The 24,554-nt window shown below is 40.4% G+C and overlaps 1 protein-coding gene across 2 annotated transcripts in view; it reads right to left on the bottom strand.

Moving 5' to 3' along the window:
* Positions 1-670: 670 nt before the first annotated feature.
* Positions 671-24,554, bottom strand: part of LOC121408554 (pre-mRNA-processing-splicing factor 8) — a 42,753-nt gene continuing 18,869 nt past the window's right edge. For both annotated transcript variants that reach the window (XM_041600056.1, XM_041600057.1), the window contains exons 21-44: positions 24,339-24,503; positions 23,757-23,830; positions 23,072-23,218; positions 21,367-21,577; positions 20,819-20,935; positions 19,953-20,200; positions 19,364-19,543; positions 18,722-18,857; positions 18,028-18,197; positions 17,410-17,539; positions 16,948-17,094; positions 15,947-16,107; positions 15,153-15,344; positions 14,237-14,474; positions 13,558-13,686; positions 13,077-13,190; positions 12,633-12,806; positions 11,824-12,017; positions 10,425-10,588; positions 9,677-9,894; positions 9,101-9,241; positions 8,353-8,492; positions 2,060-2,262; positions 671-1,329 (exon numbers count right to left, since the gene is read on the bottom strand). In XM_041600056.1, coding sequence (XP_041455990.1) covers positions 1,175-1,329; positions 2,060-2,262; positions 8,353-8,492; positions 9,101-9,241; positions 9,677-9,894; positions 10,425-10,588; positions 11,824-12,017; positions 12,633-12,806; positions 13,077-13,190; positions 13,558-13,686; positions 14,237-14,474; positions 15,153-15,344; positions 15,947-16,107; positions 16,948-17,094; positions 17,410-17,539; positions 18,028-18,197; positions 18,722-18,857; positions 19,364-19,543; positions 19,953-20,200; positions 20,819-20,935; positions 21,367-21,577; positions 23,072-23,218; positions 23,757-23,830; positions 24,339-24,503 — 3,948 coding nt within the window. In that variant the 3' untranslated portion in view covers positions 671-1,174. The remainder of the gene's footprint in view (positions 1,330-2,059; positions 2,263-8,352; positions 8,493-9,100; positions 9,242-9,676; positions 9,895-10,424; positions 10,589-11,823; positions 12,018-12,632; positions 12,807-13,076; positions 13,191-13,557; positions 13,687-14,236; positions 14,475-15,152; positions 15,345-15,946; positions 16,108-16,947; positions 17,095-17,409; positions 17,540-18,027; positions 18,198-18,721; positions 18,858-19,363; positions 19,544-19,952; positions 20,201-20,818; positions 20,936-21,366; positions 21,578-23,071; positions 23,219-23,756; positions 23,831-24,338; positions 24,504-24,554) is intronic.

Raw genomic sequence — 24,554 nt, 5'->3', positions numbered from 1 at the left:
TCTTTAGGTCATTTGACTATGTATTGAGTTAAACAGGAGAATATGTTCAAAGATTAAATGACAGATGAGAATTTAGGTTTCATATCACAACAACAACAAATAAAATAAAGGTGAATATTTGTGGGTCTACTGTGTCTTTAATTGACAAGCCTGTTTTTCTCTAAGATTAATATTAATATAAATTGAGGTGAGGAGTCAATTTTTCTTTTTGTTTTCACCATTTGCAATTCAGGAGTACTTTCCAAAAAAAAAAGAACATAGAAAGTTCTGTAAAAATAGACTTTTCACAATAAGTTACACATCTACTACACATATTATCAATATCTTTACAAGAAGAAAAAATCTGACATTGCCAATAACAAATAAAGTATGTTCTATCTCCTGGCACTTTGCAATATACATCAATACACATGGTGATGTACATGTACTAATATTCTGCATTAATGCTATTTACAGACACATGTAAGCAGCGCTGCATGTAAGTTCATATTTGACATTAATACCAATAATGGTGTCAACGTGAAGAAGACCTCTGAGAGAATAATACGGTGAGCAGGTCAGCCATCTGAAGGGTCATAACCACATGAAGTAGGGAGTTCAGCATTTGTTCAAAGAAGGCCCAAGAAGGGGTAGGGGTCAACGTTATGATTTTTGGATGAAATGCAGGAGAAAGTACCATCGTTTTCAAAAGAAGTGACCTCACATCATTGGCTGACTGATGAGTGAAGCCAAAATATGAGCCATTTCCAAAAAAAAAAAAAGGAGGAAGGGATGACATGTCCCTTGGATCTGGCACTGCAAAACGTATATGTCTAGCAAGGTTTCAGTGAGAGCTATCATGCTGAAAACTGTGATATCAACCTTTTGGGGAGATTTGACAGAGAATTCAGGAGAAAATTTATCAATTACACACACTCCACAGGATGCAATAAACGTATGAATCTGGGTAATACTCAATATTCAATAATTTTTTGCACCTGTATCTTTCAATTTCCAGGAAGTTGGCAACTCTGGGGGCCTGCAACAGAAAAAAATATCATGCGCTAGTCACAAACACATGTCTCTGATCGGTTGAAAATCAAGTTGCATATGATTTGTGAAGTTGCGTTTGATTGCTAATCTTTCAGAAACAGGCCACTGATGGTGTAATCCCTCGATGAGATACCTATATCCTCTACTTGAAGAGATCCTCTCTATCGCTGTTCATGTTGTCCACATCCTCTAGGGAGCTGAAGTTGAGGAAGTGAGACGGTCGATGCACCTCGTGGTAGAACTCTTTGGGGTTGGCCAGGTGGAGGTCGAATCGCATGTTGGGGTCGTGCCTCACACCTGATAAAAAGACGCAGAGAAATATTCAGCATCATGAACATTCGCAACATACAAGCAAACTGAAATATATCTTAGATCACATGATTTTCTTTACGGTTTGTACAGTGTCACCTATGACATAGAGGTTAAATTTTACCATGAAGGATGCCAGGAATGACAACGCTTCACCTGTTCCAAACTGACAATACTCATCTTTAGGTCATTTGACTTCTTTTGAATGGACTTTACTCAATCTGAGGAACGGGTGAGGATTTTTACAAAGCTAAACCTTCTTGATGTCATGAGGAGCATCATTTGCACATTTTCCACTTACTACGATAGTAAAATGTTCACTTCAAGCACATGAGAAATCGAATAAATAGTGCATCGTTTGACTGACGAATAATGCATGTTTGAAATTAATTTTGACGAGTTGTGGTCATGCAGGTGCTCTGCAATTTAATCTTGTGCTCCCCATAGAACAAAAGGCAGCTTTAGATTAACAATGCCTTTATCTGGGCAAAAAATAATGTATCACATTGCTAGATTGGGAGTAGATGATCCATGCGAGTGCAGAACAATGTTTTTGCCAAATAAAGAGAAATGCTTCTTCTGTATCCTCCACTGTTATTGGAGATCCACAATATAATTGTACTGTCAAGTTTGATTTGCATCACTATACAGTTTTTGACACATCACAGAAGTTGCTTTGCAAATCTAAATCTGCTTGATACATCTAGGACATTCTTACCCATGAAGTTGTAGTTCCAGGAGCCTTGAGCAGGGACCATGAAGAAGCCCAGGAACCGATCGGAGAGCAGCATCTGAACCCTCTCGTAGTGGGATGGCATGTACCCCTTGGGGTTGTTGCCCTTGTCTGTGTTCTGTCTACCCCAGTCGTAACCACTCGGAGTTAGCTTGTAGGCAGTCAAGGAGCATGACCCTGGTGTGAAGCTGGGGTTACATAGAATGATAATAAGAATGACAACAATAATGATGACATGCAACATATAGAAAGTGATTACAATTAATGATTCAAGAGCAAGAACCATCATCCAGCTTCAGCGCTACAACCGTAATTATGTTGTTCAGTAGTGAACACCATATCTACGAAGTAGCCATACTTACCTATTCCCTTAAATGCCATTCGATCGCCACGCTCGAATACACCCGGCAAAAATTTCTCCTATAAAAGGAGAAAAAGTCTGCAACGCAGACTAGAGCCCTGCACGACAAGGAGGGAAACCCCGCCCTATACTATAAGTACCTTGCGTGCGTGGCTCACTTCCTCTTTCTTAGGCAAACGAACCTCAGATACAGAAAGAGGGGAGGTGGGAGGGTAGCATAGGTAAGTATGGCTACTTCATAGATATGGTGTTCACTACTGAACAACATAATCTACTTCAGATACGCCATACTTACCTATTCCCTTAAATGCCAGATTCCCACGGAAACAACTATGGGAGGTGGTCAGGCCAAAGGTCAAAGCCAAGAGGCCCTACAGATCAATTCTATTATACAAGATACTAATGACAAGCTTGTAAAGTTAAACTCATACCTTGGATTAGCGATGGGGACCGGACAGGGTGGCCCTCGCAAACTTGGATTCATCACCGAGGACATCCGAGAGGTAGCAGGATGTGAATGTATTAGCATTGGACCAATATGCCGCTTTCATTATATCCTCCATGGGTACGCCCTTGAATAAGGCCCAGGAAGCAGCCAATCCTCTTGTGTCATGGGCTCTAATTTTCTGGTGAATGATGACTGGATCACCAGCAGACTTCACTGCCTCCACAATCCGAGAGATAGTATCCGGCGAGACAGCCCTGTGAGGGGGAATGAAACTAACAAAAAGTTGATCGGAAGCACGAAATTGTTTAGTCTTATCAAGATACCATTTTAAAGGTAAATGCTAGTTTTGGTAACGATATCAAAATGAGTTCGTACAGAATCCAATGAAATGACCACCAAAGTGTCTGTTTGTATAAATAAAACGCATGTGCCAAAGAATTCTGGAAGAAATTGTGAAATTTCTGAGAAATCAGCAAAAAAGCACAGGAATCGGGTAGGGCGTCGGGCCCGACGCCCTAAGCAATAATTATAAATTGTCCCACGTGCGCTTATCTGTGTTGGGGATCTTCGGTGTGAACATTTTTCAGCGTAAATTTAAAGATTTCACAAAGTTCAGTTAATGTAACTGTACCAGATCTAGATCCTCGGTGATATACTGACAATTAAGCCTTGTTTTACAGACTGTCTCATGAAATCAGTGTTTACTGCAACTACTGGAATTTCTCTTTAATGCTCTTACCGGGCACCAAAATCTATCCTCCCTAACTGAAGAAAAGGAACTTATGGATGGTAGAACAATTTCAAGAGGGAGAGAGGACTCCCGTTGATTCTTAGCAAGAAAATGACCATGAGGAATAAGTCTAATCTTGTTTTTCTCCCAACGAATATGCCCAGGAGCTGTGGTAAGAGCATGGATAGAGCTACGCCTCTGACCAGAAGCCGCTGCCAGAAGGAAAACAGTTTTTATGGTTAAATCCCGCAAAGATGCATTATGCATTGGCTCAAAAGGGGCTGACTGAGGGAGACTAACACCTGGGGAAGGCTCCAAGCAGGAGCAAGAAGCCTTCTACTGGGTCTGTTAAGAAAGAAGGACCTTAATAACCGTGACAGAAAAATAGACGAGGAAACAGATTCACCATTGTCAAAGCCTTCGTGTAGGACAGCTATGGCAGACCTGTAACCCCGAATAGTATTACATGCCAAATTCTTGTCATACAAAGATATAAAAAATTCAGCAATCTCACCTACAGATGCCCTGCATGGATTAGTCTTAGGCTGCCGACACCATCTCACATAGTGACTGAGTCTGGAGTCGTAGGTTGATCGTGTGGAAGACCGTAAACGTTCTGCTGAGAAATTGGCAGCCCGTTCAGAAAGTCCAGCCTTGATTGCTGCTGCCCTGTAATGGGCCACAGTGTGAGCCTCAGTTTGTTGGGCTCGGGGTAGTAGTGCTGGGTCCCTGGTAGTGTTGAGGCAAATAGATCTATCTGTGGGTTGCCGAAATGATTGAATATCTCCCTGGCCACAGCCTCGTGGAGCATCCATTCCGAGGGGAGATAGCGCCCCCTCGAAAAGAAGTCTGCTATGTGATATGTTACCACCGTCTGGTTGTCTGACTTTATCAGGACACACTTTTCCACTATCTCGGATGCAAAGTGTTGGAGGGCTAACTGCACCGCAATCATCTCCAAACTGTTTATGTGAAAATTCATCCTCAGTCTGCAAGGGGGAACTGTATTCACTAAGCTTGCTAAGAGTCCCAGAAAAATCTGCCAAGTCTTCGCAGTCGAGAGACGACTGGACAGGAGTTGCTCCGCGACTGCTCTCATTCTCTGAACCCGGTGGGGAAGGGGGGCTGCCACCTGACGCGGGATGTCTATAAATGCTCCAAGGAAATCCGGAGTCTGAGTTGGAGTCAATCTTGATTTTTCCCAGTTTATGAGAAGGCCTAAAGGGAGGTCCTGGTACTGGTAAGTGTCCCCTCCTATTGCGAAACCTAGGAGATGCTGAGAGGACCTTGCTATTGGAACATGAAGATACGCGTCCGATAAGTCTATAGATGCCGCCCACTCGTGGGGGCGAAGCAGGGGCAGGATCTTGGAGAGGCATTCCATCTTGAATGGCTTGTTTTCGATGAACCTGTTTAGTTTCTTTAGATTCAGGATCATCCTGAATTTTCCGGACCGTTTCCGAATTAGGAAGACATTTGACAAAACAATCTTTCGGCTGGAGGGCACCTTGGAAATTGCACGCTTTCTCTCCAGTTCGTTGATTTCCCTTAAAAGAGCCTCTCTCGTTTCGAGTGGGGGAGGGCAGAGGTGGTTAATTGTGCGAACGCATCCCGATAATCTGGGTCGATCTCGACCCAATATCCCTCCCACACTATCCTGAGAATTAATTTGTCTGTTGTTATGAGGCTTCAATTTTTTGCAAAGAAAATGAGCCTTCCTCCTACGGGGGCGTGTAAGTCTGGGGAAAACGGTCCGGCCAAGGAGTCACAAGTGTTTAGGGGGGTACTGAGAACCGCGGGACAATCTGCGTCGACCCCGAAAGGGTGTAGGGGTCCTTTGATTGGTCTGGGGGCTCCTATCCCTGACCTCGCGTTGTGGGGGGCCTTGCGGTTGCTGGTTACTCGGCCCAGAGGCCTGCTGACGTGAGGAGGAACGTTGGCCATAAGAATGTGAAGACAACCTGTACACTGTCTTATCAGCCGTGGAAGAGGCAGAGATGGAAGATTCTAAAACTTCCTGAAAACGACCACTGAAAAGGTCATCCCCCCAGGCTGGCAGTCTTTCGAGTAGTCGAGTAGCATTTTTTTCAATCTGAAGTAGGTCAATGACCTGTGAACGTCTTGCTCTCGTGCAAAGTATGGCCGTTCTCGACGCCTGTTCAAACTGGTATTCTGCAATCTTCAGAACACACTCCCATATGTCTCTGCGATCCTCTGGGGAGATACCTAGTCTCTCAGATTCCCGAAAGGCTGTCAAAAGATATGTGTGATAGGTTGCTAGGCGCATAGATGCCCTGGCTGCCTGGTCAATAGAGGTCAACTGACTCTCCATACGCTTAAATCTACGTGACCCGAGTGGATTCTGATTAGAGTAGCGCGATCTCTTAGCCTTAGCATCACCAACACAAAAGGCTGCATCTGGGACTGTGGGAGTCTTGAAAGCGTGCTTAAAGTCTCGTTCCCCAAAGCGAAAATGCTTCTTAACCACTCTGTTGGTAGGGCGTAAGTCCCTTCCCCTGTCATTAAGGTAATTCAGGCAGGATGAGAAGGGTTTGTCAAGCTTCACCGCAGCTGAGTTGACAGATTGTCTCCCAAGCTCCGAATCGAGACAGAAAATAGGCTTAGATTCCTCTGAGTCGGTAGTCTCTGCCTTAAGCTGGGGGCAGTATTTCGTAATCAAATCTGCAGCCGAAACAGGCTTGCTTTCTACGCTATCATGGCGAGAGCTGGGTCTGGAAGCAAAAATAGCTGAAGAAAAACCCTCACTAATCACTGAAACCCCCTCCTTCTCATAACGACCGCTAGCAATGCTCTGTCTCTCTGATCCTGAAGTGGAAAGTTGAGACAGCAAAGAGTCTGCCCATTTTCGCTTGCGGGATGCTATGGGCCGATGGTAGCCATATTCAGAGTTTGAATCATCCTCATTTATATCAATAGAGGGAGCATGACAGGTACTCGGGCTTCTCCCCCGAGTACGGCTTTCAATGTCCCGTTGTCCTGGCCGTGGCCGCTTCGCCGGTACTCCGTCACGCCTCAGCGGCCCGTCCGGGGCATTCTAACGTAGCCTGGGCTGTCGGGCCGAGTTTTGGTCTGCGCCGCTGCTCTGGTAGGGGCGCTGGTGTCGCCTGCAATCGGCTGATTCGACAAGTTCATACATTTTTGCGCCGCCTGGAACATCTTCATGAACCATGCCGCCGAGGCAATGTCCGTGTCGTCAGGGGGATGAAAACCCGTTTTTACGTCCTTCCCTGATTCCCCCATCTTCGCTTTCTTGGTGACGGGAATCGTCTCGAATTTATCCGAGTCGTCCAAAGAAAACTCGGCCCCCTTAACCTTCGGTATCTTTCCCAGTAAGGTGACGGACGTCCCGAGGGTTAATTCGTCCGGAGTAGGGGTTTTAGCTGTCTTCCCCTTGGGTTTGGCCTGGGAGGGGGTCTTGACTTTTCCTTTGAGGGGGATTTTGAACCCTGTACCTCGTTTAGACCTGGCTATATTGGGGGTTTTCTTTCCTCCATCATCTTTCATAGCTCCATCCTCTTTCGTATTGTTCTGGGAAGTGTTATTACTGGCTTGATTGGGGCCCTGACGGGGAGAGTCTTTCGATCCAGTTGTTTGGCTCATTATGGTGGATAATATAGACGTGGGGCCTGAAACGTACCTCCGTCTGGTTATGGCTATGGGATCGGATGAGGCGTGGGTACCGAGACCTCTGCCTACTTCTGTGATGAGACGTGGGTTCTGAGACCTCTGTCTACTTTTGTAATGAGACGTGGGTTCTGAGACCTCTGTCTACTTTTTGTCATGAGACGTGGGTTCTGAGACCTCTGTCTACTTTTTGTCCCGAGACGTGGGTTCTGAGACCTCTGTCTACTTTTGGGAAAAGTCTTTTACTGTTTGGGTGTATAGAAACTCTAACTGAGCGTAAGCGCCACACAACCGTTAGGTTCGGGCGCCGGCAAAAGAAAGAGGAAGTGAGCCACGCACGCAAGGTACTTATAGTATAGGGCGGGGTTTCCCTCCTTGTCGTGCAGGGCTCTAGTCTGCGTTGCAGACTTTTTCTCCTTTTATAGGAGAAATTTTTGCCGGGTGTATTCGAGCGTGGCGATCGAATGGCATTTAAGGGAATAGGTAAGTATGGCGTATCTGAAGTAGATAACACTAGAGCATGACATAGGGCACTCAAGCATTCAAGAAATATGTATCTTCATGGAGGATATGTAGCAAGATGAAGCAACACAAAGGATCCAGAAAGCATTACACTTCGAAAGAAATCTTTCCTGTACAATTATACTAATTGTACTAATTATACTAATTGGAGAGAAATTATTTTATTATTTTTATTTTTTTTTTTATTATTTTATTATTAATTATTTTTTCTCAATGCCACTCAATTGACACGACAGAGTTGAGGAAATCTGACCTTACTTTACATGACTGAATTTCTAGAAGGAAGGACTTGTCTAAACTACACAAGATTGTCTGGAGCTCGTTTTGAGACATCAGGCATTACAAAGTTATATTAGTTCACCCTTTATTTTAAGTTTCATATCCATCACCACTTAAGTGGGGATAAGTGACAGTCAAGTGAGAATGTGTCAATTTGGGATGAAGTGTTGGACCAGTGATCATCAATGAAAGATGGAAGGAAATGAAAAAAAAACACATTCAATTTGGGGGCTGGGGAAGGAAATAAAAAACAGTATCAAAACAAAACTTAAATCACCCAATGTGGGACTCACCTGGATGTGATGATGACCGTCTTCTCTCCATCCCACATGGGATTATCGGCCATGATCTTAGCGTGGGTAGTGACGTCTTGAGGCGAGAGCTGTGGAAGCTCATTGGGTTGGGTGTGGATCCAACCAAGTGGCTCCATCTCCTGTAACGATATCATATTCATGGAAGACATGTTTTGTCAGAAAGTCAGATTGTGATTTATAATTACGCAAGAATTTATGCACATCTAGCAACCTTTTCTTGGATGCTAAATCAGATTCTCAAACAAAACATTCTGAATCCCATCAGCTGAAGTGGACATCTGATCTTCGTACATGGAAAATTTAATATATTTTTTGGAGAATTTTCCAAGGGTAATATCAAATCACAAATTTAGAATAACTCATTTAGTACTCTACCTCAATTTTATGACTTCATTCATCAATAACTACTGACAAAACTAAGCTAAACTCTGATTACAGTTCAGACTATTACCTATTCTTTTTGTATACAAAGTTTTATGATTACAATGTCATCAGAGCAAGTGAAATTGCATATATATAGCACACAAACATACCAATGCCAACACATGCCAACCAACGTACAGTTTCTATAGAAATTCCCCTTAAATAAAACAATTAAAAAATATCCTTATCAATATATCTGAGAGTTATGTACAAATATAGGAGATGGACTAGAATCCCTCCTTTCATTTCTACAAAAGTAAGATTAGGGATAGTTGACAGGTATAAATGAGCCATTTTGACATACCTTGAGGAATTCATGGTCAGGAAGCTGGTTGGGTAGATGAACGGTCTGATGGGTGCCCCACTGAGGTACCATCACGATGCATCGGATCTCTTTGACCTGAGGGTTGTCCTGGGGAGACACTCCATACAGGTAGCCCGCAATCTAAGAAGAAAACACAGAGATAAAGAAGACTCAATCAGTCCATTCCATAAGATGGAGATGTAGATCCTGATATTAGTTGCGCGCATGCAGGTGACTGGTCACTTATTCTGGGACACCACTTGGAATAGTTTTAGAAATTCTGAAAATCATCTAGAACAACCCCTTTCCGACAAGAAAAAGGTGTTTTTTATAGCCCAAAATATGTTAAGTCTGAAAAGAGGCATCTCTGCTTATTTGGTCCCATGCATAAATGACAGGTGATGGGCAGATCTGAGGAATAATGTATAGTAACCAAACCTAGTTTTGAGATGAGGATGGTTTATTAAATAACAAGGATTCACATCACTTCTTTACACATACAATACAAAAGATTCAAAGGTTTTATATCAACTTTTCCATGAAATCATATTGAAACAAACAAAAAGATGTAATCACCTGTGCTCTCAAGTCTGATATAATGATGAATTTCTTGAGGACGTTCTTGGGCAGGATGTAGGTATAGCCCGTTTCCTTGATGTCATCGGATGACACGTAGATGTGGTTTGTCCTGAGATGAAGGTTGGTGGCTGAGATGGCCCTGACACGCCACTCCGTCTTGGAGGAGAACGTTGAGGTTTCGTAGTTGCTGGTGGTGGAGGTGATGATTTCGTCACCTGTGAAGTGAAACAAGATAAACAAGAAACAGAACATGTGTCAATGGTCAAGCCACGCTGACAAGAGTGAATTTTAAACAAGCAGATAAAAGTCAAACCTGCATATCATTAAAAATTGAATGAACATCAGAAGTAAAATAAGACATATGTGGCATTCAAATATTTTGCAAACACTTTTCTCCTTATTCTTTGAACCACTACATGAAAGGTTCAATAAAACACAATTACGTTTGACAGAGTTTTAGTGTATCAATTTCAACAATAATGGACCTTTAAGTTTTCGAATTATAGGGTAATTCCATTGGGACCTTCCTCACATAGTTGCCTTTGTTTACTAATTCATTTGAAAATTTGTACTCTACTGAAATTACCTTGGCTTCAGTAGTTAATTAAGTGAACAAAGAAAATGACGATGGGACGGACAAAAATGTTGATGATTTTATGGAATAGCTCTATACTAAAAACAAAAAAAAATCATTTGGCCAACTCTGTGGGTTTTGAGCTAGGCGTTTACAAATGAATTCACTGACCATGTTTATTGACGGTCCTGGTTGTAGTGGCCGTAAGCTGAGATTGTTCCTTGGTCTGCTTCTCAATCTCAGCGATCTGCTGACGTTGCTGGGATGGTGCAGAGATCTCCATACCCAAGATGATATCACGGATCTCAGACTGCGTCAAGGAGGCTACGTTCACACTGCAAATTGAATGAAACATGGCGTAAAAGAGATGAATATATGATATATCTGAGAGGGGAAACTTGAGGGGAAACTTGATTTCTTTTGTTATAGCCACAATAAAGGAATTGAAGAACTTAAACTGCCACTAAGTAATAAGGATTTATTTATTCAATCATCTATTGAAATTACGGTAGTTGGAATATTCACAATATAAATAGTACAAATAAATTAAAATACTGGAGAAATGGAAAGTGAAAACATGACAATAAATACTGTACATGAGTATCAGAATGAAAATAAGGAAAGGTTCATCAGAGAAATAAAAGAGCAACAAGGAAACATAAAACAACAGAATTTAACAGAAAAGGACAGGGAGAAAGGAATACAGAAGGGAATATATTTGAAGACCAGTAAATTTCAAGATAACAAGGTGATTCTTGAACCACGAGTCTTGCCTGATTTCGCGATCGATAAAACATATGCAATATGATCTTTTGACCCCCAGATGACGTGTGAGATATTACCCAATGAATATTTGTACCAAATTGACGCAGATAAACAGAAATGAGAGCAAGTTGCACAAAAACTTTGAAATAGGATGGGCATGACCTCATATCATTTGACCTTTTGACTGCCAGATGACCTATGTTCCCATCATCCTCATGGACCGTATGTGGTATTACCCCAAGGATCATATGTACCAAGTATGAACATATTGATGCACAAATAAAGAAATGAGAGCAAGTTGAACAAAAACTTCAACATTTTGGAAAAGACTAACAGACCAATGGACAAACAGGAAAACGATTACGAGGTCTCTGCCGAACTTTGTTTAGGCGAGACAAAAATAGAAGAGGGGGGGGGTCATGCAGAACCATAAGTTTACCAAACATCATCTACTTTGTGAGAAGGACTAGATGTTGATCAAACACACATATAATACATATTTTGAAGATATCTTACTGTTGACCGATAATGAGCTTCTCCAACTGGGAGATGTTTTAAAACTGAATGGGAGGAGGGGGTCACCACACTTAAACTGCAGTGTAATCAATGTACTTGTACTGGTGACAGTGATAGTTTTGTTAATGCTATATTCACTCACATCTTGACGAACAAATTTTCCATCTGTTATATAAACATTCAGCTTTATTCAACAATCTTACCATTCCCTAAAGAGAATGACAGTCGCCAAATTCATTGAAAATACAGTCCTTTGGACAAACTGTACTTAATGAAACGATGTACTCACTTGTTCTTCTTTCCATAATCATTCAAGATGAGGTCCTTGAGGGCCACTTCGACCTTGATCCATTCTTCATCAGTAAGTGTAGGCCAGATGTGATGTGGTTCAGTTATTGTGGTCTTGTCTGGCTTGAGGATTACCTTGGTGCGGTCATTGTTGACATGTAGTGCTCTCAGGATCAGGATCAGACGTGAGAAGGCCTGTAGAAAGACATTAGTTAGTTAACAATTTATCCTACTCACTTACACGATGGTTGGTCAGAGAATAAGGGAAACACTGATTTGAATATGCATACATGTGCACTTGCCCTGTAAAACATGTACACTCTCAAGATATATTCCCTGCACTCAGACAGATTTGGGTTTCCTAAAGAGTAATAGCTTGTTTTGTTTACAGAACCATGGTTATTTGATCTCGGTCTAAAGAAAAAAATGATAAAAGCCTTTCGACAAGATGAATTTGCTATCTTGACTGTGCAAAAGCACTAATGGATTAGAGTTGCGTTGTCCTCTGAGCAACGGTCTCTAAAAATATGTGTTTAATCATGGACTTCATATTACAGGAGTCAAGGATGGATTAAGTGATTCTGAGCACTGTTTTAGTGTCAGGAGCCATAATGATCATGTTGCTTCTGCAATAACTTTGTAGCTAGTGATCTTGACAAACTGAGCTTGTACTTACTGTGTAGGAGGAGATAGTCTTGAGCCAGTCCTAATAAAAATCAAGAGCACCACCTGAGGCTTGGTTGCCTTGAGGACAAGATTCGGCATTTCTCAAACTACGATACCCTGACAAGTTTCTGAGCTTGTACTTACTGTGTAGGAGGAGATGGTCTTGAGCCAATCATCATAGAGATTGAAGAGCACCATCTGAGGCTCTGTAGCCTTCAAGATCAGATCTCCAAACTTCTCAACCTTCAAACAAGCCTGGAAGGGAAGCTGCAACTCACTGCCCTTGATGACGATGTTAGGGAAATCCAGCAAGTGAACCTAGATGGAGATGAGGAATGAAATGAATCTCTGTGAAACTAAACCAATCATGTCTTCTTGCTGAAAATAGCCCATTTTTCCAGAGTTTTTTATTCTCATAAATTCTGACGTTTATACCACTACATCTCATGGTAGCATTCAGAGGGGTTTATTTTATTTAATTTTCAAGAACATTTCAATTCACTGGGATAGAAGGTATTGTCACCAAAACAGTGATAGTCTCATTACTTCTAGAACTGTCAAGTTTCGATTAACCATGTTTCAACTCACCTCCAGAGGGTCCAACATGCCTTTCCTGGTAACAATGATCTGCTTAGGTTGTTCCTCAACGGGTAAGGACCTAATCAGGGCAGCCACTTCTTCTGCAGTCTTCCATTTGGCAAGCTGCAATGGAAAATGATAATGGATGTAATGAACAAAGAATATGATCTGATGTACATACCCTTTAAAATAAAACAATCTTAATCATATAACCAAAAAATAGAATTGGGCCACCAAAATTCTTGAAAAGCCAACAACTGGTGGCCCGGTTGGGTTACCAAAGTTTACATAAATTGTAATATTATGAAACTGATGACTTTGGTGGACCGACTGGGCCACCAGGAAAAAATGATAGTGTGAAGCCTTGCTATAATTATCAACAGCAAACTATTTTCAACATGATGATAAATTATATTTGTAAAGCCGAAATTCATTTTAATTCATGGTACAAGTTTGCTTACAAGATAAGTCACAGGAAGAAAGAGATTACCTGACCAAGACGTTTCTGTCCTGCCCACACGGAAGTGTGGATGATCTTGAGGAAGAGTTGACCAGTCCTAGGGTTGAAGATGAAGATGGCTCCGTTGATGGGCTTGGTTGTCAAGTTACCCTCGAAGGTCTAGGCAACAACAACAAAATGAATAATTAAATTCCACACACCAAGATTGTTATTGCTAATTAATGAAAAATAAATCATATGATAAATTGTAGATTCAAATGGTGACCACCCACACTTGCCCTGTGCACTCATCACCCTTCCAAAAATGTTGGAATACAAGAAAATAAGCATTGTAAATCTCTATACAATAAAATAAATACATACTGTAATTTTTAAATAGATAAATGTTACAAAATAACACATTCTATAACCCCTAATTTTTTTTATCCACACAGCTTTCCTTTACATTACTTTCTGCATTTTTCTGTTATTTTAGTCTCTTTCTCTCTCTTCTACATGTTCTATTTAAATCTATTATCATTTTCTGCATTGGAATTCCTAATTTATCAGTAATTTCCAGAATCAAGTTTGGAAAAGATACATTCTACATTTTATCTCTCCACACGAAACGACTCATTTAAGTCTGTTATTTTAGTTGCACAGGTATATTTCTGAAAGTGAAATAAAATATGAAATTTAAGTTTACATCTGAAAACCCCTTGTCCCCTACCTTATGAATGGTGACCCTGTACACATTGGTATCATCCACAAACCAGATGATCTGGTTGGAGAAGAGTTCTCCGTAGTTCTGGGAGGACAGGTACGGCTCAGTGGGTTCCGAGGAGTACAACTGAAGACCCTTTCTGATTCTCTCTCGAAGGACATAGAGGGCGGGGTTTGCCTTCATGATCTTTGCCATGGCTTGCTGGATCAGAGGCTTGCATCCCGGGAACCAGTTACCGAATGCACTGTGACACACATCAGGAAGAAAATATACAAAATATTAACTCAGTTTATTATTTGATGAATGACAACAATTTTATCAATCATGAGCTTTCATGTTTAAAACAACTGATAGTTATCTAGAATTAATCCTTTGATTATTGAACATAACAGATTTCTGAACCATAAAATCAGGATGATCAAAACATGCACTTCACCTCCCCTCTTTCCTTCCAAATATTGTTGATTTCTATGATGTCTCTACCAAGAAGGCTGCTATATTATGTGCTATTTTTGCTTCACAAGGTGCTTTGCAATCTTGAACATGCAAGTCACATAACGATTGACTGCATGGACATCGCTTGTGCCCGGAAAAAAAGAGCACATTAGGTGCTGACCATTATTCAAGGAAGATATCTATAAACCAGGACAAGAAATTGGAAAAAATACACTATGCATTCTGCTTCAAAAAGTTACATATCATTTTAATTTGAATGTCGATAATGCGAGAAAGCTTAATTGAATTTTACTATCAGAAATAATTTATTAGCATGAATTGTGCTACAGCCGCTTGTTTTGTTTCTTGGGGTTTTTTATACACAGCTATGGGGAAAATCGGCGACTTGGTTGGAACTAATACACAATTAAAATGAAAAGTATGGGTCCAAAGACCAATCCTTGAGGCAAACACAAGAATAACTCACCTATGCAGATTATAGGCAAGGTCAATTGCAATGAGAAGCCCAGTAGGTGAAGGGTAGATACTCATGTTGTCTGTGGTGTAGTCCAGGTACTTTGCTCTACCATAACGTTCCACATCATGGGAATCATAGTCACCCCATCTCAGTTGGACATCGATCCAGTACTTCTGTGTCGTGGTACTGTCCATGGTATCCCTACAGAGTTGAAAGACAAAGGTGATTAATTTCTCTTATACCATATCAGAGCTGCCAACCTAAATTGTAAAAAATCCTTCTTTTTAATCCTTTTTGTCCTATTTTCAAGCCTAAAATCCTATTTTTCTTCAAAATTTTGGAAAACATACAAAAAAATAATCAATCTTACAAGTTTCAACGATCTTATTTCCAGGGGGGAAATCCTACTTAGTGTCACTTTCCCCTTAAAAATCCTCATAAATGGGACAAAACCCTACTACTTCACAGCTCTGCCTTATGATGAAATCGTATAATACTGATTATCATCTATGCGCTGAAACATGAATTGTTCGGTGTTGATGGACAAACTAATGACATCATTCAATATTATATAAGACTCCTGTAACAATGACATCTTAATGACATCATAATGATCATTGATTTCATGAGTATGACAAATTTGAACTTTTTTATGGACTTGAAGTGTATTAATTATCCAAATCATATTAACAATAACATTTGTTCACTAGCATGAGTGAGGGGTTTTCCTCACAACCTCTGAACAATATGAAAACTTATGCTGAGCTATGACGCATCATATCTGAACAAGACTTTGGTCTTACTTGGTGTCAGCTAGGAGGGAGGGTCTGGAGACATTCCACTTGTAAGCAGCAAAGAGAAGGATATCAGCGCAGGAGCTGTTCATCTTGTAGGACTTCCTGGGATGGATGGTTTCCTTCTGGACAGTCTCAATCTCTAGGGCATCAAGCTCTTGATCAAACACCTGGGAAATATAACAAATCATGAAATCAAATCATGAAATCATAACAGTAACAGGGCTGCAACTGGGGTTCTGGGATCTTAGGGTATTTACTTTTTCAAGGTTGGGACTTTGGAGAAGAAAATATCCTCCAAAAGCAAAATATTGTCCTTTTTTCTCTTATCAAATTTTTCAGGAAGCACATGTTGACCTATTCTACCTCCATGGTTGATTTTTGACAAAATGACAACCCCCTCCACCTCTTTCCTCTCCAAAAACCCTGGCTTGAGTAACAAAAAGCCACAATCACTTTAAATTGTTCATCAAAATTGGAGACATTACTCTTCTCTGAATTAATATAAATTTGTATTTGCGACCTCTATTACCCAGGCAGTTTCTACCCTGCTCCTTTTTCTTTTTTACCAAAGTCACCTGCATTGTGCTGTTCTTGACCCAGGTTAGAAAATGGGTACCTGTCAGGAACATTTCTTCTGCCAATGTTTGTGCAACACAGGATGGCCAGACAGGGTAAAATTACAAATGCACTTTGAGCTCTCAGGTGGATGGCAGATCACCTTGCATTACCCATTTCCTTGGGAGCGTTTCATTAACATTTGTCATCCGACAAGTTATCAGACGCAACAATCTTCATTGAGTTTGATTGGCTAGGATGCACTGGTAACTGTCAGATAAAACAAGATATGTCCTTACACAAAACACTCCCCTGAAGTGTTCCTTCCAACAGAGAAAAGATGCAAGGTGTTACCTGGCATAATCCCACATTACCTTGAAATATTACAATTCAGTTGAAACACACTCAAACAGACAAGCATCAAAAATCAAGATTCTTCTGCTGTAACTTACCTGACACAAGTCCATGACCACACTTTCATGGATCTTCTGCCACAAGTGAGCCCTGAAGATCTGGATGAGTGAGATCTTGAGGGTTGGAATCTTGCCATGCATGAAGATACCAGTCAGATCAAGCTGTACCTGGAAACCCACATATACCTGCAAAGATATTCAATTACCACAGGACAGTCTAAATAATTAATCGGATAATAGTAGATGAAATATGAAGTCAAACAGCTTCTTTATTGTCAAATCTATGAAAACAGGTAATATTTTTAATTTCACATGACACAATAGAAAAAGGGGATGGATGACATCATTTAAATGCCATAACTTTCTCATTACACATTTTCTAATTTTGATGAAATTAAGCAATATTCTGCATGATTGCCTTTTCTCTGTTCATTAACAATATCAACTTGTTATTTGAATAGACTTAGCCTGAAAGAAAAGAAAAATGCTGCCGATACTTACATTAGCCCTGTTAATGGTAGGCGACCACCAGAGAGTGAACCTTCTGTTAGGGATCTGGTTCAAACCGGATCTCTGCGCATTGGTCAACTTCTTGTATTTCATAGATTCTTCAAAGCCACTGGCCTTCTCCCTGTAGATTAAAACAAATAAATTCATTTGTACTACATATTGAAGACTGACAATGGTTAGATTTCATGGTGAATTTGACAACAGCTATCCATCAAAATAGCAGTATTACATTTTTCGACCAAGAAGTGGTCTGTAAATGCTGCGTACATTTTTCTCTGTGAATTATACCGCAAAGTTGTTATCTCACCATCAAATTTACCAATTCAGGCAATAGAATGTCAGTGTTTTTTATCATTTGGGGCAGCAGATTTGGCTGAGCCAATAAAGACAAGTATGACACACAGATTTACACTGCTTTTCGTAGTGTCTAGTATCATTTATTGTATCGATTATAATCTCCCATCAAAGCTCCAGATAGACTGACCATAAAACAAATCAAGGGAATTTTGTGTGTACAAGATTCCATAAAGTTAAAAAAAAATCAAAAACATATCAACACTAAAACTCAACTTGAAATCATTCAAGAAACCAATGTTGTTGAATACTCACCAGAAAAGACCTTCCCATGTTGGGAAGTAGGTTCCCTTGAAGAGAGTATGTTCAAGAATACCTTCTACCCCTCCTAGAGCCTGGATCATGTCTGTCCTGTAGTTATTCAGGTTCCATAGTTTACCATCATGGCGCTGATGGGTCCACCAGAATGGATTCTGCTTCAGGACCTGACAACCCAAAATAAGATAGTCGAATGGATTAATCAATTGCAGAATTTGAAGAAGGCAAGCTCTATTCAAAAAGTGTATGAACACCGATGTGCAGTGTTTATATATATTTCTAATCAAATACAACATGAGAGTGTTTCTACTCAGAGATCATTGAAACAGAACAATTTAAAATGTCCTATCAGCATTTCACTGGTACCTGTGATGAAAGTAATAGTCTCCAGTTTTTGTCAAGTTAAGGACACATTAACATCATGTCTCAGTCTTTTTCCAGGATAACATGGGAAGGGGTAAGCCCTCATTATCCAACGATGCATTCACTGAGGTTATTATAGCATTGCATCGAACAGTACACAGCATAAGGTAGGCTGGGACTGTAGATACCAGCAAATGCATGTCTACCGAGTTACATCCATCCTCACAATGAATTATTCATACCGCATTTACAAAGTGAAGGAAAGACAGAAAGACATACTAGGAAATTTACAAACTGACAATAATATTGCTTGAAATGTTTCTTTTACCTGGAACTGTTTGAAGTCTGTCCTAACTCTCCAGCCCTTGTCATAGGCTAGTGTGTGTCTGTCCTTCTGGAAGAGGGTATTGATGCGAGGGATTCCTCGATCCCACGAGTCTTCCAAGTCCTCAAGGGTCAGACGTCTGGAGCAAGAATTTCAGAAATTTGAAAGGTCTTATAGAGTTTCTACGTTTTGTGTTTCAAGATCACATCTTTCACATTGCACAATTGGACATCTACATATTATCTTTCATTTTTTTCAAAATTTTATTCTTTTTACTTATCTATTTTGAGCCTTAGCCTCCTGTCTTTTGAATGCATACTTAGCCCATACTCAGTCAGTGAACTCACACTCCCAGTTTTGTATGCAATGTCATCATCCACTGATTTCAAACATTGGCCTGTATTTTGAGTGTGCAATCATCCGACTTGCCAAGGTCAATACACTTTCATTCTATCCGATGGTTGGATATTGCATTATTAATCACCTATTTTATGTATTAGCCTCTGGGTAGCACACACTTGCTTTCACTCCATGAACTCACTCTCCCATGTTTTCATTTAGCATTGCACACTCCGCCCATTCTCACTTTTCTGTAAGTCAATAAACCCACCCTCCTCTGTTTCATATTATAAAATTATTACTCACCTATTTTGAGCATTAGCTTCTTGTCTTTTGAGCGCATACTCGGCCCACACTCTCTGTGAGTCTATGAACTCACTCTCCCACGGTTGGATGTAGCGGTAGAGATTGGGAATGAGCTGATCTTCATCATGGCTCATACCAGACCTAAAGTGAGTGATGCCAACATCTGTCTGCTTGGACCACCTGTAAGGACAATGTAATTTCACAGAAAATTACCACTAAATCTAAAATTGAGGCCGGTGATCTGCCTGAGCGTTTGAAATCCTGGTTACACAACAGGGAACAACATAAAAATGTGCTGAATTGTTCTCATTTGAACTGATTCTCTCCAACAAGTAGATCTACGTTGCTTTTATATAGAATTTACAAATACTAAATTACATACATCGGTTAGAAGAGAACATTGATGAATATTTCTAATAATTATATAATTTCATGACCATGGATTATGATTCTGATAAACATGACATAATAAATATGCAAAAATGTAATTACTTCATCTCTTCATCACAAGTCTAAGCAATTTACCACAAGAAAAACAGCTTTTACATGTTTTATCAAGGAATGGAGCAATAAATTGAATGTGACATACCTGAGATCCGACTGAGGAATGAGGACATGCCCCATGGACAACATCCCCAGCCCTCCCAACTCTTTGGGTGTGTAGAAGACCACCGGTGGGAATCTGCTGGGCATCTTGGAGTTCAGACCGATCTTGATACGGGTCTGGATCTTGTTCTCACACTTGACCAGAAGGTCCAGGAGTTCCTGGGTGTTGACCACAGCCTCTCTGAAGTAGGTCATCAGACCAATCAGGGCCGTGTTCCATTTGTTCACAATCTGTGGGAAAGTTCAGAAAGATATATTCATTCTAAGCCCCTGGAGGCGAGAAAAGTTGGGGGGGGGATCAGAGCAACTTTTTTGCCATCCTCTCACGACACACAAAACAATCAATCAATCTCAATCACTACAAAATGAATTCAACCCATAGGCCGATCAGGCTCATTTTCCATTTGTTCATGTATTACATGAATGTTCATTATCAATACAAACATTTTACTACATGATCCCTGACTGCTATTTTCATAGATATAAGGTATCCTTTTATTCTCATCCTTATTCAAACTATGTCTGCATTGTTTTCATGTTTCAGTCTTTTTCCAGGATAACATGGGTAGGGATAAGCCCTCATTATCCAACGATGCATTCACTGAGGTTATTATAGCATTGCATCGAACAGTACACAGCATTAGGTAGGCTGGGACCGTAGATACCTGCAAATGCATGTATTCCACGCTACAGTACACCCGTCTTCATTTTCCTTTGAATTATTTGCAAGGCATTTACAAAGTAGAGGGATATACATGATTGACATTTAATTGTAACATCAAGGTGAATTTGACATGGGTCCATTCAACGAGGCTCTATAAGTAATAATTTAAATCAAGTTGTTATTACCTTAGTGAATGTAGTTGAACCTGAAGCCATCAGGATCTGTCTGACTCTGTTGTGGAACCTCTGCAACGATTCATCATCTACTCGCAGGAAACACTGGGCTGTGCGTTCCTTAGTTACCTGATTGAACAATTATGATTAATTATTGGAGGGCGAGAAAAACTGCTCATGTAGTTCAACTGTTTTTTCTAGTAAACTGCATACAATGGTAACAATAACATAATCTTGGGAACCCTGTGAGTTGTCGAGATATTCTCCAGTCTGAAATGTTCAGAGAACAAGGTGACAAATCAAGGTGGTTGGTGTTTTCATGACTTCAAAACATCATGTAACCAGATAGCATGGACATCATTATTGCTTTGACTTTTGACCTTGATCCCCCCCTTCGCGGAGTGATCGTTGTCAATCCTAAATGCATAAATCAATGAAGTTTGAAATTGATCTGTCAATTGTGAAACCAAAAAAATGAGACAGGCAAATGGACAAACAAGACCTCCTAACAATGCAAGAAAAAAAAAACATCATGTATTAAAGCTAAAAAAAATACATACTTCATTCTGTAGGTTCCAGATGCCATCCTTGTGTGTGAACTCATCACTTGTGGTACGGCACTTTGGTAGGATGCGACACTCAAATCCACTCATGTTGAAGAGCAGGTTAGGATTGTCTTTGCTGTAGACAGAGACAAAGCTCTGCTCCCATAGGAAGGTGGTGATGGAGCGAGGAAGGCGATTCTTCATGTCCCAGAAGACAGCACGTCCCCTAGAAAAACAAATGAGAGAGTGGACATCAATATTACTCTGATAAACAGCTTGTTCTCTGAATATGACTTAATTCTAACATAATTCTGTGACAGTGGGTAGATACACCATATGAAAATGATGAAAATCCATATTTTATTGTTTGAAATAGACATGAAATGAAAATTTGCTTTGCCCATTTGATCGTGGACCCGGCAGCCGCTGTGCAGCGCCAGATCGACGAGGCTCTATCCCATTAATTGTTGAACGCCAAACAGGGTAGCAGCGACTCCCATCTTTAAAAGTCTTTTGGTCTGACGCGACCGGGGTTTGAACCCTCGACCTCCCGGTTGTGAGACAGACGTTCTACCAACTGAGCCAACACACCGGTAGATATCAGAACCGCAAGTACAATGGTTGGAATGAAAGAGTTCAGATGATAGGACTTTTTTTTATTCAGCATTAAAATGAAAGCAAGGTACAAAACAGGCACACAAACATTGGAAACGGAATCACATGAGATGAGATCAGCTCAGTGTTGGTGCTGCTCTTTCTGCTGACATTGGTGTTGGAAGCACAATTCAGATTGCTTTCCTGAACATCAAACCCAATCAGAGTGCACAAGAGATAGTTCACAATCCAAATCACATTACCGACGGCTCAGCACCTAGCGAGACGCATCCCAGGAGCCAAATCATTTGAGTGTGGTGCTTGCTATGTTGATGTATAATTGACCAACACCAAAATGTAAACACTGAACTTGAAATCATCCATTTCCTATGTGAAATTGCCCCATATAATGTATCAGTTTAGATTCAGGATGATGGTAGTGAGAAGCGTACTATCATCCAATATCACCCATCACTGACTGGTTTGTTTGGTGTAGCATTGCTACGAACAGACATCAGCATGGAACGAGTGGCTGAGACTGCAGATAACAATGCATCAATAATGGTTCACTTTACAACCTACATGCTTGATACAAATTTAGCACAACAAACTACAAATATTAAAACCCATGCCCTTTCACGAGGACCACGTGTGAGGAACACGTGTAAAAGAAAGCTGACTTATTATCAGACTATGTAGTTTCCATGGCAATGAATTACCTGAGAATGTAAAAGATGTGTCTGGCACGTATTCACTTTAAGACCAATGCTCAAGAGCACTGGGCAAAAACTGAGGAAGTTGTTTGGACTGTAAAATTAGCACTGGACTGAACAGCTGCTGAACCACACACTGATTTCTACATACCCCTTCAAATTTTGTTTTGCGGGGGTAAAACTTGCGACTTCCTAATGTACTAATAGCGACATACCACAAGTTTGCTTCACTGACTAATGTCGTATTAGTCGTATCCCAAGATCCGAAAACCCCTGTTACTCAAATTTTGCATCATCCAATAGTTTGCTGACCAACCGTTACCATGCAATACCCATGTATTGCAAGATTTCATGTTACACACATGTTCCATAAGCTTCATCACACCTTATCTAAACTTAGCTTAGATACTTACAGATTGACATCATGTTTCATAAGTCTCATCCTGGCATCCCTTGGCCAGCATTTTTTGTTGTTATAACCCACAATGTTTTCATTGTTAGGGTCTGGATGCTCCGTCAGGTAGCGTTGGATCAGATCACGTGCTTCTTCGGCCGTAAACCTACAATGATACACAGGGTTTATACACAACATCCATGATAGATAAATGCTCTTATTCTTTACTTTTTTTAATGTTCAAAATGATGTTGAAGGTATATATTATAATCTATATATGGACACATCAAGAGTAAATTAGTGGTTTTCAAGCTAATAACGATTATAATATCGCAAATCTACCAAGGAAGACACTTCAGCTTTATCAGCTGGTCTTCCAGTGGGCTCTGCATAGCATTGTGTGTTATTACCCTTCTCCATTTTATTATGCCTGGCTTACTGGCAGGAGGCCCCATTCTGAAAGTCTATAGTATGACTTGAAATCCGGGGGAGCACTTTATAAATGGCATTGTCGGACCTTTTATCTGACAAGTCCTGTTTTAGGAAAGTTGTCAGATCTGAGAACTTGTCACACTCTAATGTTTATAAAACATTCCCCTGATCATGAGGCGGACGGTCCACCACCAAGCCACCATGCCCAGTGGGGCAAAGTGACAACACCCAAGATACATGAGAATCCTCCTCAGGGATAATAAATAGCTTACCTAAAGAAGATATGAACTTTATCGATGTAGCGTGAATACAGTCGGATGGGATGGTTAGTCTCTGTCACAACATCCTGTAGAACAGAAAACATGTATTCAAAATGAATTTGGGTTGCGATTGTTAGCTTTGAATTGGTTTTTTAAGTGGTATAGAATAGGTGTTAATCATACACTAAAGACTTGATTTACCTGAAAGATTCTAAACTCATTACTAAAAGATTAGTAAATTATTTTTTCAAAGCAAGTCTCATGTCCTGCACACAGACATGCATATAAGGGACTGTACATCAATGTTTGGCCTGAAAATTTCTGTGGGTGCATTTTTATTTTCTGGGGGAGGGGGTATTATTCTGAATTTTAGGGCACCTAAAGAACATCTCTTTGCAGTAGGCCTTGTTTCCATAATATTCTTCCCAAATATTACAACTGATTATAATCATTGATTGTGTATATTAAGTAATAACAAATGTAGGACAATCACATTGGAACAGACAAGGCTAAGAGTAAGCCACATTATCATAATAAATAAAGCTCAAATATATCTTGTAAATGTTGGAACAGAGAGAGGGAGAGTACACAGACCTGGAATTGTAAGAAGTCATTAGGCATCTGCGGTGGTCCAGCCATCTCACTGGCTCTGTGTAGACCGAGTGCTAACAGGTCCAGTACCAGACCGTAGAACTGCACAATGAAGGATGCAAACTGGAGCCCTCGGATGATACCATAGGAATTGGTGTGATTCATGTCCTGTGCAAGTTAACCAAAATACAACATTCCACCCAATAAACTAATCTTTTT

The sequence above is a fragment of the Lytechinus variegatus genome, chromosome 2, assembly GCF_018143015.1.
Source record: "Lytechinus variegatus isolate NC3 chromosome 2, Lvar_3.0, whole genome shotgun sequence".
Taxonomy (NCBI): Eukaryota; Metazoa; Echinodermata; class Echinoidea; order Temnopleuroida; family Toxopneustidae; genus Lytechinus; species Lytechinus variegatus.
Note: the sequence above shows the minus strand (reverse complement) of the source record. Positions and strands in the feature narration are given on the sequence as shown.